The following is a 21,976-nucleotide window of genomic DNA, read 5'->3' as shown; positions in this document are numbered from 1 at the left end:
CATATAACAAAAGTTCAATGTCAATCTTCTTCCACATATCACACAACATGCAAGTGAATAACAGACATAAGAAAGACCAACTTAAAGAAATCTAGGACTTAAAAAATAAAATAAATAAAGGGCAGTCTCAGGAACTAATTTCTTTCTCAAGTTTTCAGCAAATTTCCAAATATATTTAATAACTAAGGAGCACTTTGTGGCCAGAAACCAAATTACAAAAGAAATATAATTTTGTGCAATAGGAATATCTTGCTAAGGAGGTAAGATATGTCTATACTTCTTAGGATTGCATAAAGGCAATTAAATTAAACTGGAAAATTGTTCACTCTCTCTTTCAGAGAGCTGAGAAAGTTCATTATAGATTTTTCCATTCAGAGTTTGCATGACAGCATGAATAGTTATCTGAAATAAAAAAAAAATAAAAATATGCTTTCTCTGAAGAAAAAAAAAGCAGAAAAAATATTTACTTAAACTATCTACAGGCAATAAACTATTAATGGATTATTTCACTGTAAAATTGCTTTATTCATATATACATAAAAATGTATATATATATATATATCTAAGTTTATATATACACATATATAAATGGACAGACTAGCAACTATCTGTAACTCCATTATAAAAATCTGAGATTATGTTTATTAAGTGCTGATAAAAATTATGCAAAATGAAAAGTCTAGGAAAATACTCCAAAAAGTAAGTTTACTTTGAAAATGTTAATCTTAGTGCTAAAGAATCTCTAAATTTGTCGGTACTAACACACATTCCTCCCCCAACACTTCACAAGATTGGATGAAAAAAATGAACTGAAAACACATAGTTCCACATCTTAATGACTTGAATTAAATTGCCAAGTTTTACATTCTATTTCACATGCTGAGGCTCTTTTTTTTCCCATAAATAATAATAAATAAATAAATAAATAAATGAAGTGCAAGAGCCATGCAAAGCACATGACTTTATAATGCAGTTGGAATGAAGATTGCTCTAGCCAGGAGCTGACTGTAATTCTGTCAAGAATAAGGAAATAACAGATTTTGCTTAGTGTGCAACGCTGAAGTGGTCATCTGGCTTTCAGTTTTTTAACACTCAAACCTGACTGCATACAAGATGACATATAATTTGAGACTTAATAAGCATTTTAGCGATATAACAAATAAAATGGAAAGCAACAGATGTTTCAATTGCTGTATAGATATGTTTACTTACCTCAGGTTTTTCTCTTAGACCCTAGTTGTGTTGTACTCAGACTCATGTTTGCTTAGAGACCCAATGAGGCAGAACCTGGAATGTTATGGCTATTTCATTCAAAGTAATATTGTTTGCATAGAAAAAAAGAAATATATGCATATAGATACTTAATAAACAGTACACTTTGATAATCTGATTGATATTCATGAAGTAATTTACATAGACATGCAACTGGATTAAAATAAACAAATAATTTTTTAAAGATAAATAAATGCCTTAATATGCAAAGTAAATATGGAGGGCAAGTAAACACTAACAATAAATGCATAAATAATGCATGCAAGAGGAAAAAAAATTATTAAGAAAGGGTTATGAGTACTTTTTAAAATAAATTGTTAATAAATTTTTTGGTTTTCTTTTTCTTTTACTTGTAAACTTTTAATAATTCATATTTACAAAGTACCATATACAGAAGAAATAGCTCTTTTATTAAAAATATTATGTTTGATACTGCTCTTTCAATTGATTAGAAAGATTTAACTTCATTCTTGTATGTAAAGATATATATATATGAGTTCACTGCATTGTCTCATGTTCTAGTCTGTCTATCTACATTTATTTGACAAACCAAAATAACTGTGGTCAACAATGGAACAGAAATAGTAAAATTTTGGAAATACTCTTATTCATTATATAAAAGGTAATGTTCCATGAGGAAAGAGATTTCCTTACCCCAGGACTGTGTTCCTCATTCTCGTGTCATGCATCAAAAATGGACATATATATCTTGTACTTATTGATGAATTTATTTAGAGATGGTTAGACCAACAGTGGATGATATTCAAGGCCACCTCAGTTACAAGGAAACCACATGTGTGTGGCTGTTCCAAAAACTAAATTCACGCAATCTTCTTTGGTTTTTAAAAATTGTACCTGTTCTCTATTGACCTATGTGTGTATGAATATGGGTACATGTAAAGCAGTAAAAGAAAAAGGAAGAAAGTAAAAAGGTAAAATGGAGATACAGGATCCATCAGGAAAGAGGAGCAGAGATGAATAAAACAGACAGAAAGAGAGATAATATAATAGCACATGCTATCAGGAAGCAGAAATTTAAACAATAAATAAAAAAAAAGAAATTATGTCTTTACTGTACAAAGAGTGAATATGTTTGGGCAATCAAGTCCTTACACAATAGTCTTCATCAAAAATCTATTGATACTGACCGCTGAACAGCTTTATCATGTCTGGACAGCCTGTGACTTGTGGTTGGCACCTCTTCAATTTCATCTATCTCGCACGCATCTGCAGCATCTTGTGAGTAGCTATGCTTCATGACAAGGATATTTCTTCTGTTCATGGGCTGAACAAGTGGTTTTACAGGCTGGGGTTGTATTTCTGTCAAGACAGAAGCATCTCTTGTGCTGAGGTTACTACGGCTGCCCTTAATACTAGACACTTGTGATCCACAGTGATGGTCATGAATGCATTTTGAAGAGGATCTCCGCAGTTTATGATAATTTTCAAAGTCATCTGCAACATCAGCAAGGTCAGCTGTAGTCCCTGTCCCTCTAAGGGTGCATAACTCATAATGAGGAGGCTCAAACACCTCCTGGAACACTGTTTGATCAAAGTCTGTTTTCCTTTGGACAAATTTTTTACGAGGCTGCTTGATCTGTACTATAATAGAGACAACAATGAGGATGATCACAATGCAAGAAGTCACCCCAATTATAGTCCCACTGGTATTGGTAAGTTGGTCCAATAGGTTTGCTTTTCTTTTTTCTGTGTGACAGGGAATAAAAAAAAAAAAAAAGCATTAATTGCAGTTCAAGAATAAAAACAACTATGATGGGTTCACAGATTACTGCAAGGCTGAGCCTAGTCTATTTCTGAGTTCACTTAATCAATCTCACCAACAAAAAAGAAAAGAAGAAGAAATCAGATATTTGTGAAAGCCAAATAAACAACACACAAATCCTTTGTGTGCCTATTCAGTTGGAAACTTATTTATTCAGGGTATATTGCAAGCTTAATTAAATGAAAGAATAGTTTAAACTTTTTATAAAAAGCAACGACCATAAGAAACAGATGGCTTCAGTGTCACCTCTGAACTCCATTTGGCTGCTAAAGCCCCCAAGACTTTTACAGGCATTCTCTTCGTTATTTTCTCTCTCTTCCAGTAAATATATGCAGCTAGGACATTAGGTCCTATGAAAGAAGAAGATTTTACAGGATTTAAGGTCTAATATTTGTGAGCTGAGCGGGAATTTTGACAGCATTCAATGAAAAAGCTAAATCAGAGGCAAATAGAGAAGTTATTCAAATTTAGATTTCAGAATGGAAAAAAAAAATTTGTGCAAGTTATTTCAGTTGCGGGTTTTTTTGGGTTTTTTTTTTGTTTTTTTTTTGCCTATTGGTTACCAAAACTTTTCTAAACAGCCATAAAAATCCAAAAGCTAATCATATCAACTATCCTTTACTCAGGAGCCTCTATTAAGTCAACAAATTATGCATTGCGAAAAAAACAGAAAAATGCAGTAAAATAATGAAATAAAACCATTTCCCCCTTCCTCTTGTGCATCTTCCTCTGTGATTTACTTTTACAAGGCTGCAGGTACAAGATGGGGACTGAGCCTTGTAAAAATTCAAGTTGAAAGTGTTTGTATCAGTCTCTCTCAGGCATAGCAAGACAACTGTGGTTAAATTTCAACACTCAGTTAAGTATAGTTTTTCCTGGCAACCTAAAACATATAAAAGGAATTAACAAAATGTCTTCGAAATGGAAGTTATTGGCACCAAAACAGTAGCATTCATCTTTTCATAATCTCCTAGATACCAAAACTTAACTCTTCAGTAGTTCATACAGTAAGCCTGTAGATTACTCACTGTTTCCCTAACTGATTGACTCTGGAGAAAAAGCAGTTAGAAAAAGCAACAGTGCAGCAAACAGTGTTTTTGCTGGAATCAGCAAACCTCCTTTTTGTAGTCAGAAAAACAAGAGAAGATAAATGCACAAGACCTGATAAAATGACTTGATGAAAGAAAGATGAAAATCATTCTGGAAATTGAAGAGTGGTGAAGGTTTTCTGTTTTCCTCTATTGTGAGGAACTAGAGAATGAATAATCATTTCCCAATTGTCTGTTAAGTTTCTTTGAAAAATATTATGCTATGCCACAGTTTAGCTGCGTTCTTTTGAAATATATGTTTTCATTTGTGTTTTACCCTATTGCACTGCTTGTCAGGATTTTACAAGCTTCAGTAGACTTATGGGCTGACTGCTAATCCACCTCATTCTGAATTTTTTTTCTTGATTGGTTCCTAAATTTGGCATATCCCATGTTTTCAGGAACAAATCTGCAGTAGTGGGGAGACAGGGGGATACAAGACAGAAACAAACTCTCTCCCTAGCCTGCAATGTAAGTTAGTCCTTTTCCCTGAAGACAACGAAGATGCTGTTCTGGGGCTGGTTTGGTTTCTCTTTGTGTTTTTAGAAGAACTACAGAAATATGGAGATACCAGTGTCAGCACATGGGTAGGAACATTGTGCCTATGAAATAAATATTGCATCTGATTTCCAGATGTTATATTTACAAGCTTGTTCCTTGTATTTCAGTTTCTCTTGATTAGAGGTGTATTTGTTTGTTTCTTGCAGTGTTAATTCCAGCCTCTTTTATAAGACTACTTGGGCTATTATGGGCACAGCATGCAGGTAAAAGACACCTGCTACTCATGTATTACTCTACTACAAAGGTAACTATGGCAAAAGAACCAAAATATTACCTTTAATTATACTTTAGATTGTATGGAAAACAGAGACCAGGTGATCAGAAAGCCTCCCAGAAGTGCATAAACAGACAGCAGGTTGTAACCAGTGCAACACGAAAAAAAAAACAACATGAAAACACTGAAAGTAAAATCCACTGGCATTTTTTTACCTTCTTTCATTTTCTCTATTGTTTAATGTATGCTCTCCCCGAATTACTCTTCCTGAGCTTTCACCCGTTTGGAACATACTTAACAAGAAACTGAGGATCACATGCTGTATCTCATGCAGTGCAAGTGCCAACTTTTCAATTCTACGTTACCTTTGCAGTGGTTTTCATCCCAGGGATACACACAGTTCTGGAGTCCATTGCAGACCAGTGTATTATTTATACACATGTTACTGTGGCAAAAGAATGTGTTGGCTTCACAAGGGGCTAAAAATGAGAGAAATTATAAATGATATTAAATTAGCAAATAATTCAGCTCTCCTCTACAAACACATCTAGGAGTAGACGTATTCTATAACAGGACAAAGCTGTTCAACACATTCCTTGAGCATATTAAATACCTAACATGCAACATGGAGAGCACTCAAGTCACTGACTGTTTATTATTCTGTGGCAATAGATTCTCAGTTTTGTCTAAAAGGACTGAACCTTCTCCTATCATGACTCTTATGGATGTAGTGGTTCCAATCATTGTTGGGAAGTCAACAATGTGCTATCAACAGTTTAACCACAGATCAAAAACATATCACCCTATGGGCTTCTACAAAAAGAGTCAACTGTATCCCAGTCTGATGCAATGTGTGGTAAAGAACACATCTTTTAAAGTTTTTTGTTGAAACCTCAATTTTGTAGGAAAACTTGTGTCACTCAAAGAAGATACGTACTTGACAGCACATATCAATGGTGCCTGAACATTTATACACAGAGAAAGTAAAATTATTCTGAAAACCTTTTAGTTACAAAACAGGCTACAGTTAAGAAGTACCCTTTTGATCACAAATATGAAGATAAAGAAGCACAATATCCTTCAGTGTCCCTGAAGCCCATGAAGAATCATGCAGATTAAAACTGCAGGAAAATGGTTTTACCGATGGCCATATATTATAACTATGAAGAAACAGCCTGAAAGTATCTGGAAGGTACTGAAGATGCTGCTAAACTGTGATGTTTACAGAAGTATTGGGAGATCATTAGGTGTTGGGTTTGTGAAGCTGCTATTCCAAAAGTGTAGAGATAAAATAGTAGAGAGAAATTACTCAAGCTCTTCTTCAAATGAGAAAGTGTTCCATAACTTAGAAGAGCTACAAACTTTGTCAGTGTTAAATTGTCAAAAGTTAACTCCTTATGTAATTTTTTAGTTCAAGCTACCCAAAAGCATTATTATAATGATTTTTAAGGGAGAGTTTAAAAATAAACTAAGACTTTTAATTAATCAGAAAGCAGTTATGATGCACATATTACTGATACTCCAAGTTTGATACTGCATGGAAATTGCTCTCCTCTGCAACTTTAGAAGCAGTTCCTATGACAACATAAATGCATAGCAAAGAGAATGGTTTAGTGATTTGCAAACAAAGGACAATACAAAGAGGATTCATGTGTAGAACTTAATGACTCCATGTATCATGTCAAGAAATCCACTTACCAATAAGTGTTTAAGTTAACATATCCATAACTGGCATATTTGTAACCGTTATAGTGTGTTAACCAAATAGTAAATGCCCTCAAAATCAAAGTGCACACCCCAAATATGCCACCACTTACTCAGATATAACACTATGCATATACTGTATCCCTTAGCCAGAGGACATCAACCAGCCTGCCCACTGTTCAATTTTTGTATTTAAATCTCGTATGCCGTCTCCTGAGGTGCAGGGAGCCTGGTCACATTTAAAGATTTTTACAGAAAGGATTCTACTTTTTGCTGGGCAGATCAAAAGAGCACATGTGCATATTAGAAAGGGAGAATACTTAGGGACAGTCCTTATCTATCTGTTGCTGTCATTTGGGGACAGTGAAAGCTGAGCCTGGAGGATACTGTGCCACATCATGATGTGACACATCACGTAGGTAACACATCAGACTCATAATCATCCTTTCACACTCTAGCTGCAATCCCTGTTTCCAGGCAAGGTGAGGAACTTTTGGGATGTTTCCCACATGTAGAAACAATCTCACTGCCTACTCTGAGCAAAAAGAAGTGAGAAATCTAAGAAGGTCTAAAGAGGCATCCATTCAAAATACAAAGCATACCAAAAAAAAAAAAAAAAAATTAGAAAAGAGAGAAAGACCCAAATATCAAACAGAGAAAGTCCAAGGAGTGACATGGGGAAAAGGGGGAAATTTTAAAAACAAAAGCAAACAAACATTTGCAAGATTAGGACAGGTTATACTATTAAGGCCACAAAACAACCAAAAATATAAAAAAAAAATTAAAAACACAAAAACCCCACCCAAAAATACAACTAAAAAACTAAAACACAAAAAGACATTCAGAGTGGCATGAAGGATATTCTGCCCTTAAAGAAATACCGAGATTTTCTATCAAATGAAAAAATATTAGGAAATGTTTCACAGGTGAGAGAAAAATAAAGAACAGTGAAAAAGACCCTTTTTTCAGATTTAAGAAGAAGGAATCATTATGCAAAAAGACGACAGGGACATCTGGAAGAGAAAGGCAAGAGAAAGGAAGGAAAGAGAATGAAAATTTAAGTTTTCTTAAATTGTATTATTGAATGGCAGAGGAAAAAATGGTATCTGAATTAATGTCAAAACAAGATGAATAGTGAAGCAAAGCAATTTCAGAACCCGCACAGAAAACTTACGATGAGAGAAACCAAAATGTAAGATTCAGAAAACTAATGACAAGCAACCCTCTCTTGTTCATGTTTGTAAAATTAAAATAGCCAAGTTCTCTCTGGGGTCCCATGAACCTGGAGTGATTAAGCTGGACAAGAAGTCAATGTATCTCCCCCACTCTAATAAAGGTATTTGGAATAAATGAAAGCATCAAGGGAAGTTGAAAACTTGTCAGTCCTGTTGTACATTGGAGGGATTTGTTTTCTTGCCCAAAAAAAGGGCACAACAATGGAGTCTGGGGTTGCTACATCAAGGACATTCTAGTAAAAACAAAAAGATAAATGAATTGGTGGTAAACCAGATTCTTTCACAGTAAGATGGATATGGTTCTGATGCAGTTCTAAAGCTGTTACAGAACCCAGGATGATAGTGGAATCAAGCAGTATGTGACAGCAAGCTTATGGATGTTTTCACAAAAGGAAATTACTGCTATCATTAACTTCAACTAGATAAAGCAGCACAAACATCTCCACACACCAAAAGCTGTACTCTGTCACTTCATGGTCTTCCCCATCACTGTATAAATGTCCTTTATATGAGAGAGGAGCAGGAATGCAGAGAGCTCACCCAGGTGAGAAGCCAAGTGACTTTTTGGTCATGATTAGTGGAAAGCACAGTGGAAAGCTACCAATACTGTACTTTGTGTATGTACTACTTGATCAGGAGCAAGCAGTCAATGAAATCTACTTCAGGCAGCTGGAAGTAGATTCATGATCACAGGCTCTGGTCCTTATAGATTTGAACCACCTGATATCTGTGGAGGGCAACACAGCAGGGTAGAAGCAAGCCAGAAAGTTTGCAGTGTGCACTGATAACTTCCTGACACAGGTAATCAAGGAGCTGACAAGGGTAGCTCTGCTGTGCCTCATACTCATATAAACATGAATCAGTTGGGAAGGTGGATGTCAGGATCCTGCAAAGAAGGAATAAACCCAAAGCACAATCATAATTCTGGGCCTCAGAAAAGCAAAAGTTCATTGTTGAGGGATCTGGTGGACAAATGCTGTGGTCCTGGACAGATACAGGTTCAAGGAGAGTTGGTTGATTCTGTAAGAGCACCTTGTCCAAGCTCAGCAGTTGCCTATCCGAACAGGCTGAAAATCAAGTGAAGGTAGCAGTTATCCTGCATGGATGGACAATGAGCTCCTGACTAAGCTCAAACATAGAAAGGATACACATAAGCTGTGAGAGTGGGGCAGCATGATGCCAGCAGAAATATGACTTCTCTAAGTGGAAGGGAAGGGGAATAGGGGTTAGGGAATATTTAATTAACTGGACAGACATGAACTCCTGGGTCCTCATGTGATGCCTCCAGTAGGTGACTCACATCGTTGTGAAGCCACTCTTGATTATCTCTGCAAAGTCCTGCTGATGGAGGGCTCAGTGGGCTGGGCAAACATAATCTTCAAGCTGATCAAGAAAGGGAAATGCAAAGTCCTGTGTCTTAGGAGGAATAATTTCATGCACCAGTAGGTTCTGGGACTGATTGACTAGAAAGCAAGCTTGCAGAAAAGGTTTTGGTATACAATAAGATCACCTTGAAGATCACCTTGAGTCAGCAATGTGTCCTTCTGGCAAAGAAGGCCACTAGTGTCCTGGGCTGCATTAAAAACAGAATTGTCAGCAGGCTGAGATGTATGATCCTTCCCCTCTCTTTAGCACTGATGAGACCACATCCGCAGTGTTGTGTCAGGTTCTGAGCTCCTCAGCACAAAAGGAACACAGATGTGCTGTAGTGAGCCTAGCAAGAGGCCAAGAAGGCTTTTAAAGGCTTGAGATATTGGAGGTGTGAGGAGAGGTTGAGAAAGCTGGGTCTGTTTCAAGCAGGCTCTTGTCAATGCAGCCAAACATCCACTGGGAAGGAGTAAAGAAGACAGAGCCCGGCTCTCCTCAGCAATGCCCAGTGACAAGACAGGAAGCACTGAGGACTAAAGGAAACACAGGAAATTCCCTTTAAATGCAAGAACTAACTTTTGCTTTGAGGCTGGTTGAACACTGCGCAAGAGCTGGTTTACAAAGAGAGGTTGTGACATCTCCATCGCTGAAGATAAAACACAACTGGGCACAGTCCTGAGTCACCTGCTGTAGCTGACCCTGCTAGAGCAGAAGGATTGGACTAGACCATATCCTGGAGTCCCTTCCATCCCTTTTGTGGCTCTTTGAAAGAACCCTGACTTCATAATTAGATTAAAAGTAACAGCTGGGAATACACAATTGGGTTATTTCTCCTATGTCTCAAAGCTGCCTTAAGTCAAGCTCTACCAAGCTACTGGCCCAGAAATAACTGAGATAGCATACTCAGAATGATGAACAATTCATAATGATTATACCACAACTGAGAAAATCAGAACTTCACATATAATTCAACTTGATATATTTTAATAAAGTTGAGTCTCTGATCGATTCTTTGATTTTTACAGCATGAAAATACTATAATCTAAATTAAATCACTAATTATTGACAAATGTTATTAAAGACTTTTTTCTATTTTGCAATTGAATTGCATTATTTTTTAAATAAAATAATAATTTTTATAAAATCATATATACAATACTGAAAATCCCAAACATTTTCATTCTACATTATTTTTAATGACAGTATTTTCTTTTTATGAATGTGAATGCTATGTGTAAGAATACCTTCTATTTTAATACTCAAAGAGATTTTATAATTCTTGAATTTATTATAATGTAACATCTGCTTTGTAACAGCTATTTACACTGAACACAAGATGGTGCTCTTATCCTAGAAGATACATAAGCAAGTGCGTTAACAGGACTAGACATGATATCCCAGTTTTTTTTCAGGTATAGGAAACCTATGTTTAAAAACCCCAACTATAATAATGATAACCTTCTTTCTGTTATCAAGAATGTAAATATGTTCTGTTTCTAGTAAAAATTAGTAGATTGTTATACTATTCGCATTTCCAGAAGATTTCCACCACAGTATTCAAAAAAGCTTGTTTGGTATTTGAAGGTTACTGCTTTCAAAATTCTAAAGAATTGAACCAATGTAGTTGTCTATATTTTCTTACTACAGAAAGATTTTAGAAATGCATGTCCCCATAATTTACACTTTTTAGTTTATTAACAAAATATTATTTTTTAAATCCTGAATAGCTTTAAGGCAGAGAAACATAAAGGGTATTAATAGTTCTTCCATATGCCAGCCGTACAAAGCAACATGAAATAAAAGCAGTCATAATTTATATTTTTAAAAAGTTATACTGGTTTCACTCAGATAATAAAATAAATAGTCACAAGTAAGGCATTCCTACTTATATTACAAAATTACAAAATTTGTAAAGCAGTATAGAAATTAAATATTCTGTATTATTAATGATTATTATGCCATTGTGATGTTATTACATAAGTAGCAATATATATTATCTCTGTGCATTGGGCATCATTTTTCTGGGCATTGCAGGATACTCTTGGTATAAATTGCAATCTTGGGCAGGCCAAAATATTTTTCCAAGATAGAGTTACAACCAGATCTGTTATAGAACTGGTGTGCAGCCTGGTTGTTCCACTTCAGTGCAGTGCTTTCTCCAGTGTATTTCCCTGTGTTTCTCAGCACCACCCAGTCAGTGCAACTCCTGTGCTTCCAGGGTGTGAACTAGCTCTGAGCAAGCCAGTTTGGGTGTCTATGCTGTACTTCATTGAACCTTGTGGATTTACCCTTTGTGCTTGTTTCAAGGCAGGGATTTCAGGCCAGGATGGGATAATCTTAGACAAATGTCCTAACCTACTTGTTATTTTTAGGCTTATCTCTCTCCCTCCTTTCTCCCCTTCTTGTCATAACATTTTTTGAAAGGTCTTGCTTCCTCCTCAGGGTGAATGGGAAAATTCCGAAATCTTAACAATGGTAAGATGTGAGAAAAATTTTATACTGAAGTCGTTAGACATTTCACACCTACTCCTCCTCTACTCAAGATAGCTCATTGCATCATGCTCTGCACACGAATTCTTTAAGCACAGATCATTTGGATTTTCCCACTGTTCTTTAATGAAAAATAAGGCTTTCTTTCCTCCACAGGAAGGAAAATTTAAATTCTTCAGATGTTCCTTGAATCATCATTGAAACAAAGGAAGAAGTTTTCTATCAGTGTCTTCAAGGAAAATTATTTATTGAGAGACAGTTACACTTGCTTTATTAAAATTACAAAATCATTAAAATTGTTATAGTACTGTGCACTACAAGTGTATGATTTTCCACTAATGAAAAAAAAAAAGTAATGTTAAAATACATCTATTAGAAATGTGAAAATGAGATGGTCTTATACTGATGCTCTTTCTCAGTCACCTTCAAACAACTCTGCAAGATAAATGTAACTTTTATGGATAGTTAATAGCATACACAAATAATCTAGTCTCAAAAACACCTGTATGCGATTTCATATTTTTTTTTCAGGTTTTTTGATGTACAAACTCACCGGAGAATGGCAGGTCAGGAGCCTGTGCTTAGAGCTCCAGCCTGTGTTTTGTTAATACGCTCTGGGCACCACAAACAATTATTTTGTTGAGGGCCAGAGAGTCACTGGGATGCTTAACCAGTGAGGGCTTTTCACTAGAGATAGCTGCAAATAGCACAGAAGGGAAGAAAATCACAGATGAGCACTCACCAATAAGGAGGCAATCGCAATGGTTTCTTTTTAAAATATTAGTGTAGAAGCAGAGAGCAAAACTGAGATGCAATGGTTTACATTCCTAACTCCCTGCAAACAGAAACTGCTTCTTCACAGGTTGCACTAAACACTTCGCTGTTCCCTTTCTCACTACTTCCCTTAGTCTTACCACAAAAAAAAACAAAACAGTCCCTGGCACTGCATACCTGAAGTCCCTTTTCCCAATTAAAGAATTACCCATACTGGGTGATCCTCTTCGAGACTGTAAACAAGGACTTGAGTGCCTTTACTTGATCAAACTGCCCACTATCCTTGTAAGCATGACCTTAGATTTCTGTCCAAATACAGGTTTTGTTCATAAAAATAAAAATGATAAAACTTGTGCTCCATTAGGAAAGTTGTGTGTGACAGGGCCCTAAAACCAGACTTAGAGCTCAAAGGGACAATAAGAGAAGGAATGAGGTTTTTCTGGTCTGGAGTTTCTGATGGAGGGTTATAGACACAGAAGGAAGCCGTGCTAAAGAGTGGTCAGAGGTGAGAATGTGAACATCTTGTCTTCTGTGCATACAGAGGGTTTTCCCTCTTATCCCATATGCCCTGGTTCTACAAATCTGCTTTTAGGCTAAAGCATAGGTGTGTCTGCTAAGGAGCAGCTCTTTGAAGAAGCTGTAGGTGTAGCACGTCTGTCATTAATCAGGGTGAAGATCACTCTTCAATCATGGAAAATTAAATGAACATTTAGTCAGTGGGCGAGAAAACAAAGATTCATTTTTCAAGTCTTCTTACCAGATGAACAGACACCTTTTGATTATACCGGATTTTTATTTACCTTCTACTGATTCTTATATTAATTTATTGGATATTTAAAGTCTAGTGTAACAGTGACTGCCATGCACAAAAACATGATTCTGTGTAGAAGATACCTTAAAGATTAAATAGGTAAGGATTTAAGGAGTGAAACCCCAAAATGACAGTTGGGATAGTTAACAATGCTGACAAAGAAATATCAGATAAGTATCACAATAGAAATATCACTATAAATTATCACCTATTAAGAACTAATCCGTTATTAAGTGTTTCTCAGAGGTCAGCTAACGTTTTGATGATGATGAGAATCATTCCTGATTTTCTGGTGCAGGAAATTTAACAACCTCATGCATTTTATTGTAAGCCTTTTCTTAAGACGTATTTATAGCACTGCTACTCTGAAAAACATCACTCTAAGAGGTTTGGAAACTTGTAAGACAACTTTTTAGATGCCAACAAAAAAAAAGCATACATATTTTAAATGGCTTTGGAACACACTGATTGAAACATGAAAATAACCCTAGAAGAAATATCTTCAAGATTTCTCTGTTCTACACAAATGTCAAGTCCCCAGGACTTTATTCTTGTAACAAGAATAAACACTGAACAGACTTCCACGGAAAACAAAAACAATGCTCAGACTTAGTGCTTAGTTTCCACAGGATACCCCTTCCAGTACACAGAGCTTTGTGTAAGGGAAAACTCAGTCTCAACAGCCTAACTCCACACTAAGGAGAGGAACTTGAGGAGCAACAGATGACAACACTTTCTTGTCATTGCCACAGGAACAGTAAACACAGGAATTCTACTTTGTCACTCTTACCCATGCACATTACTGCAGCATAAATGTAATCTTCTATGTTGCTCCTTTCTCAGCTCTACATGAACAAAACTGAACGTTTTCCTCTTTCTTTGTCCCGGAATAGACACACAAGTGTCTGTTCCCTGATGCACATCTCCCTGAATGAGGTCTGACATTCCTTCTCTTCCATGCAGATCATCTAATTATTCCCACACGCTGCTGGCAGTTTACATGCCATGAGCTGTGTCTCAGAGTCTGTCTCACTGACATCTGTTCTAGCCGGCTCCTCACAGCCAGCACCAGTATGTGGCATAGGGCAGCACTTAGGGACAATTGACAAAACACACAAAATACCATCTGCATCACCTTTAAAGTTAATTCCCAGCAATAAAATCGCAGATGCAGTTTCTTCTACTGTTTACGAGCAGGCTATGTAGACATATTTCAAAGTATTGTTTAGCCTTTAATAAATTTTCAGCTTTTAGTGAGCAATGACTCTTCAGAGTAAATTTAAAGAAAGCACCTTATGTTAGTAGTTTGAATCTCAGTCCGAATACTATTCTGTATAAACTATCATCTGCTTACAAGAAAGGAGTAGACTGTTAAGATGTAACATGTCAGGTAAATATATTAAGGATACTGTAAGAGAAAAAAACACCACATTTTTCCTTATTATCCTTTAAAATATGAGAGCTTTGCAAACATACACTTATTCAAACCCTCATTTCAACTTAGTCATCATAGTGCTTCACTCTCAAGTTCTTTATATGCTGTGAACCTCCAGTGTCTATGCAGTTGTTTCTAAGGTAACAGATCAAGATGCCTTGTGAAAAAAATGAATCAGATCTTGAATATTCAAGACATTTCTAGTTGCAGAAATGAGAAAAGGGCAGTATCATCTCAACCAAGGGCTCTCAGTGTCTTTTAGACCCCAGCTTGATTCGCAGGCAAGAATAATATAATCCACCCTAAGGCTGCAAGTGTGAAAGTACAGGGGCACGTGCAGTTTCAGCCATGTAAAATGTCAGAAATTTTTAATCAGAGCCATAATTAAGGAATTACAGAGGCTGTTCTCAACAGAGACTCGTTGCTTCATTACAAGGTACACACACACAGAATACAGATGAAGAATGTATTTGGTAGGTTGAGCCTTCATTCCAACCACTGTCAGCTGCAAAGAAATCTTTCTGTCAGACACACGATGCACAAACCAAAAGCACATTAAAATTAACATGAGCCAGCATGTGAAAATAAATGCACCTTTCTAAAGAGGCCAAATATGTATCATTCCTATAAAAGAAAACAAATTGATATCTTTCACAGGTCTTTTACAGGATTATCCGGGTCAATAATTTTCAGTGAATAGAATATTGGGTTTTGTTGAGGGATTTTTGTGATTGGTTTGATTGGTTTTTTTCTTAAACTGGCTAGAAGTACATTTTGTTTCTTTCACAGGCTGTCTTTCTTATTATATGAGTCCAGATTTCATATAAAAATATAAATGCAAGTAAGGCACATAAAAAGAATATTAACCAAAATATGAAAGGCTTTTAGAAAGCTTTTGTTGCTACAAAAAGAACCTAAACTCAATGCTTAACAATATCTGACACACATCATATGCTCACTGATATATGCACAACCCACTACCTGTGAAAAAATAATCATAAGGTATTTTTCAAATGCATATCATAATGAGATCTAAAAAGTCACATTCAGAGAAAATGATCTGACTTGATAAAAGCTTTCAGAGCTGTATTATTTTCCATGTTTTGTAAGGAAAAGCTTGCATGTATCTTGAGGATCAGACAAAAGTCACAGTTATATGACTGGACAGGTCATTAGTACTTGTGCCTGTTTGCTTGGTTTTGAATCTTATGGCCTGCCTACAGCATTACAAATTATTGCTCACTACAAATGCTTGGAATAAAAACTGTTCTGAATATTTACATAGCTTGTTTGGCAACATACTTCAGTGACTGCTCTGCATGAAGAAAATATTAACAGATTTTGGGACTTGCATCATTTAACAAACTGAAAGGGAGATGCATTAATTAGGGTCTTACGTTCTTGGAAAGATGTGAAGAGCATCTGGAATCGGCTGTTTCGGCTGCCTTCATCTGCCCACATGCGGATTACACCCAGACCTGTCCTCAGCATTACATCATTAGCAACTGTGCTGCAAAACTTTGCCTTCAAATCCTCCACAGAGCTGCTTCCGTCATAGACTGCTACAAAATTCCTTTTGCATTCGTTGGAATTCTGCATCTCGTAGTCCAAGAATCGCAAATAGATCTATAAATCAATTGAACAACAAAGGCAACATGTACAGACATCTGAGAATGGCAGAAAAACCATTAAGCAATTTTGATCTACATTGCAGGAGAAAGAGTGCACAACAGTTTCATGAAAATAATTCTTCTGGAACTGGTGATCCATAGGACACCTCCTTGGAATGCCATTAATATGCAAACTGAGCAGAGTTTTTACTCCCTGGTGTTCTGTCATGCTTCCAAGTGGAATCTCTCAAAAGATCTAGGTATTTCTTTGTTCTTATCCACATTAAGAACCTAATTTCCAATTTTTTTTTTTTTTCAGAACTGTGTACAATGGTTCTTCAAGCTGAAGGACAGATAAGCAAGAAATTTCTTCTTTTACTTCTTGGCACAATATTGCTCTATTACATGACTGACATGTGAAATAATAAGGCAAATCATTGTTGCTCCCTCCCCAGACTCAATGTGTCATCTTATACATTTCTGCTACACTGATTCAGGAAGTGAGAATCTGAAAGACAGGCAGAATTCCATCATTAATCTTTTTATGTTTCCTCAAGGATCTGGCCACCATCTCTACTCTTCTAAACAAAACATTATGGTATACATTTTCATAATTTAATGGGCTTGAAATAAACCATATTTTGTGGAAATTCCTGTAAACCTATGTCTCTTGCAGGCAAGCTAAATTGTCTCATAAAGCAATAGATATATTGCCCTTTGCAAAGAACTCTTTAAATCTACCTAAAAAGAAGCAGGGGTGAGGATAAAATGCTATTATTTGATATTCAAGTGTATATGGATTTTAATAGGGAAAATCACCAATTTTAAAAGTAAATTATTATAAAAGCAACATCAAGTATTCAAATCACAGAGAAGGCAAGTACTATTTTCAATATATGATACATAATCAAACTGCCAAGGGTACTCATGAGATTTCAGGAGTATTACACAGAAAGGTGAATTAGGGCAGAAATTATATAAAAAGCCAGTAAGCATACACAGCATAGACCTGTATGCTCTATGTAACTTGTAAAAATAAACCTCACTGTATTAGATATCAAATATACTTATTTTCAAACAATTTTATTAACTTCAGGTATTTTTTGTATGCATAGAGCAAATGCTTAATAAGCTTCTCTGCTTTGCAAAAAGTACACAAACAGTACATATCCTAGTAGTAAAAAGACTCATAATTTCACCTCATTACTGTATTAAAGCTCTTATGGCTTGAGAATTATGTGCTCTCAAGCAGTCTACCACAGTTTAATAATAGCTCAGATTTCTTAATGGGCCTTTTAAGGAAGTGTATTATGGTATCTCTTCATTTCTTGTTATGTTTTGCATAAGTGTCCCTCTGAAGAAAATATTTGTGAAACATTTTTACTAGCAAATGAAATTATGTATACCAAAGGTACACATTTTTTTTTCTGATCTGCTATTCTTACAGTAACCCTTACCCATATTCCATCATTCCCATCCTTCAGAAGAGTTTAGAGTAATATATTTAAATTGAAATGCAGTTAAGTATATCCTGGAGTTTACATACTATAAATTAAGGAATCTGCTAGTATTGGTTTCTACAAAATGAACAACTAACAGAAATACACAAAGACATATTGAGATGGAAATATCTAATATCATGGAATAGTTTTTATGGTGTTTCTCACTTTATTTATCAGTTGCTGAGTAAAGCAGTGAAATGACACACACTATTGTGCTGACAGAGAGAGATCCCACATGAGGGGGATGCCGTGTGGGGGAGGAATGTATGGGAAGTGGCAGAGCCATGTCACAAACACCCAGCAACTGGCCATATTTGGGACACACCAGGGAGCTGCTCCTGTGTCACCGACACCAGATCCTCCTTCTCAGGCAAGGGTGTAACAATCACTGTGCAACCCTGGCACCTAGCCCCTCCTGGGAAGCTGCTGAGACAGTCCATAGTCTGTCTGCATAACTTAGGGAACTAAATGTGCCCCTTAATTTTCTTTTCTCAGTTAACTGAAGCAGTCTGCTTCACACAGGTGTCCCAGTTCATGCCAGCCTTCTCACAGGTAATGCAACAAAATTTTCCTGTAGCTGATTATATACAATATTGCATACTTGTGACTGCTTCCTGGGAAGAGAAACGTGTCAGATAGATGGTTCACAGAGAACAGAAGGCTTGCAACATGCTTTGTCATGAATCATTACTTTTACTGTCTGCGTGTGCCTATCATATGTACACCATTTATATTTATAAGCCATATACATACATACATACATATATAGATAGACCACAAAGTTACAGTGCAATGTCACACATCACATTTTTATCTATTCCCCTCTTCAGAAAAGCTCATATTTACTCCAGAATAAAGATTATACTAATCTGATGGCAGAACAATAACAAAACTGTACTTACTGGGTGAAAGGTTTTGTACACTGGTTCACGCCTTCTCTATTTCTATCCTGCTGCCTTTTGTATATGCATTTATATGTACAATTGAATGTGCATATATATATATATATATATATATATATATGCACATGCATTTCTTTGAAATGGTATCCCATTTCAGTATGGAGATGTAATATGTAATTTTTATTAGTCTTCATTCTTTTTACTCACCAAAATCGGGTAGGTCAATCAATAAGTCAATTTTTTAGTTCGTTGATAAGGAACAGGCAAGCAGCGCTGGGGACGCGGGGAGTCTGCACTCCACCAACACGTCCACCTCACCTTTGGCCACTGCCCCTTTTACAGGCAGTCTCTGGTGGGCTGTGGCATGCCCACCGTGCTGGGGTACAAGTCCGAGCAAGCCCCAACATGTTGGCTAGCACTCAAGCAGCAGTGGCTACAAGCCCCCACCAGGTCTGGACAAGGCTGGAACACGTTCTCAGGTTGCACTCCTAGCAAACAGGTAACAGCAGTGACAAGCCTGCTCATGTCCAAACAAGCTCACATTTTCCTTATGCATAAAAATGGATACAATACATTTTTATAGTAAAAAATAATAAAAACCGAAAAGTTTGTGACTTACAAGTGATTTAAACAAATATAATGAAATTATTAGATTTTCCTGTGTCTTATGTCCATGCTTTACTTTGGAATTAATATTCTTGTTTATATTCATCTCATAGTATATTTTCATAATGACACGAATCACTATTTAACATCTCACACTTAAAGAAATGTGTGCTAATCTTCACTGTGGTTACAAAATATCAACTCTCCCAGCAATTTCCAGCACTCATCTATTATTCCTGATCTGTTCAAAAACACTGCTCATATAGCAGTACAGACAACATCTTATTTCTATGGGCTTATCATTTGACATCCTTCAGTTTCTGGAGGCAGACTAGTCTTATAAAATAGTAAAATATTTCTTAGAGTAGCAGTCATAAATACTGAAAAGGAATCAAGAGAAAAATAACTCAGCATTTTGTTTTGAGTCTTTCAGTGAAGAAGCTAAAATCTTGAATTCTTCCCAAGCCTGAATTCTGCTGTCAGTCATACCTGTTCATTCCTCTGTGTGGGAAATTCACCCAACAGCATAACATATATAGACCTGATAGGTAGTGGAACCACTGGAAAGAAATATTTGACTTAAAAATCTTTGTCTATCTTGTAGAAGAAAGATGCCATTTTCTCCAATGACATGAAGCTTTGTAAATCAGAGAAAATAAGTTACTGATATTCTGTGGTTGAGTTGGAGCTTCATTCCAATATTGTCTTTGAAGATGATTACTCCCAGAACTCTACATAAAATATTGAGGACTTGATAGAACACACCCTGAAATCAGTGGGTATATTTCAATCTATTTATTTGAATCAGACCTTTGGCTTAGGACTGCAGTGCTTTTTTAAAAACTGGAAACTGATTACAAAAACTGACAACCTAATACTGAATCAGATTTTATTTTAAAGAGCTGGAATAATTTAATTGCATCTGCACGCCTCTGCCAACTTGTATGGTTTCATTGCTATATATTTGTCATTGTTCTTGTCACTGTCTATAAGACCCACACTGGCAGAAGAAAAGGACTAATAATAAATTGAGTTCCCCAAGGAAAGAATAAAACTGATTATATGACAAACTGTTATCTAATGCAAAATGTTCCCTGTACATAGCTTTTTGAAGTCAGTGGCAATATTCTCATTACTATTACTGGTATGCGGATATCAATAAAACAAATTCATCAGAAAGTGAGAGAAAGATTATTAATATTACTGGTTATTTCATTTACAGAGATCTTAGCCATTACTTTTAGCAACAGTGAATAAGAAACTTTGTTCCCCTGAAAGAAAACAAAATAAGGAAGAGGTCACAGACTCAAACCCCACCATCTGCCTTCATTGACCATTTTTCCATTGATGCCAATAGGAGATTTTGGAATGAACATTTTCATAGCTACTGACACATTATATTAGCATAATCGAGGCATTCTTGCTGAAGAGAACATCTTATTTGAAAGAAGAAGCATAACTGCCATATCTTCTTCTTTCACTTTTTTGTTGCAAAGTTTTAATAAGACACTTTTGTCAAATCATCAGCTCCACATTACTTAGGAGAGGGGGCTGCTCAGGTATTAGATTAACTGAGTTTTGAGATGTCACTGCAAATGCCAATGTCATTAACAACAAAACTGATAAAGCCTCACGGCAACTATGACATACATAATTTACACTCGGTCACATTATATTTTAAATAATTCTCTTGTCACCGGTATGTTTTGTATTGTCACCATAGATAATAATAAAAAAGGGATATGCTGGGAAATTTTTACTATTTCTTTTCATTTAAATTTGAAAACAGCAAAATTCTCTGACCAAACATATTAGGAAAAATACCCCCAAAATTATTTTAAATAATATATCACCTCAGTAAAATAGTCAGATTATAATCTCCTCATAGTGAATCACTTTTGATGAGTTCTGCTTTTTAATCAATCACTGAAGGTTAGGGATGACAACATGATTGATCAGGCCAGTCAGGAAAAGCTTCAAACCATATCCCAGCATATCAGACTTAATATATCTGCACAGACACTCAGTCGCCTAAATCCAAACCAAACAAAAAGCCATCGTTCAGCTGCCAAAAGTAATTTAGACATAAGAGAAAAACTTCCTCTTCATCTAAGTGTAATGTCCAGATTTTGCATATTCACCTTCTGGGTTCAGTCAATTCTCTTATAAGCATAGGACTGGGTTAAATTGTCCTGTTGCTCAGTGATCAGTTACAGCAGTTGCTTTATTCTACATATTTTTCAGCTCCGTGGGATTAACTAAGTACTTTCAAGATGATACCTCCAGTATTTAGGCCTGGGAAACCCTTTTTTTTTTTTTTTAAGCAGATTGTGCAACATTAATTAAACTCCTTCAAGGCAGCCAGACACCAAGTATACCAGCCTAAAAAGCATATTACCAGTGATGCTTGAATTTTTCATCTGAAATGGTCTGTCCTCTTGCTTGGATGCTATTTTTTTTTTATTTTTTTTTAGTCAACATTACTTAAATGCAGAATTGTTAACAATACATGGTCTGTTTGGATTTTTGTTTGTTATTTTGGGAGATTATTCTACATTTTTGGTCTTTCTGTTACTAATCTGGGACCATGTTGTGCAAACAGAGAGCTCCATACCTCATAT

At 36.0% G+C, this 21,976-nt stretch overlaps 1 protein-coding gene across 1 annotated transcript in view; it reads right to left on the bottom strand.

The window, feature by feature from the left end:
- Positions 1-1,226: 1,226 nt before the first annotated feature.
- Positions 1,227-21,976, bottom strand: part of NETO1 (neuropilin and tolloid like 1) — a 61,184-nt gene continuing 40,434 nt past the window's right edge. Inside the window, exons 7-10 of the mRNA XM_062500747.1 lie at positions 16,133-16,361; positions 5,284-5,397; positions 2,421-2,979; positions 1,227-1,287 (exon numbers count right to left, since the gene is read on the bottom strand). Of these exons, the coding sequence (XP_062356731.1) occupies positions 1,227-1,287; positions 2,421-2,979; positions 5,284-5,397; positions 16,133-16,361 (963 nt within the window). The remainder of the gene's footprint in view (positions 1,288-2,420; positions 2,980-5,283; positions 5,398-16,132; positions 16,362-21,976) is intronic.

Source organism: Cinclus cinclus, chromosome 1, assembly GCF_963662255.1.
Source record: "Cinclus cinclus chromosome 1, bCinCin1.1, whole genome shotgun sequence".
Taxonomy (NCBI): domain Eukaryota; kingdom Metazoa; phylum Chordata; class Aves; order Passeriformes; family Cinclidae; genus Cinclus; species Cinclus cinclus.
The sequence above is the reverse complement of the archived record's forward strand: the minus strand, read 5'-3'. Positions and strand labels throughout refer to the sequence as shown.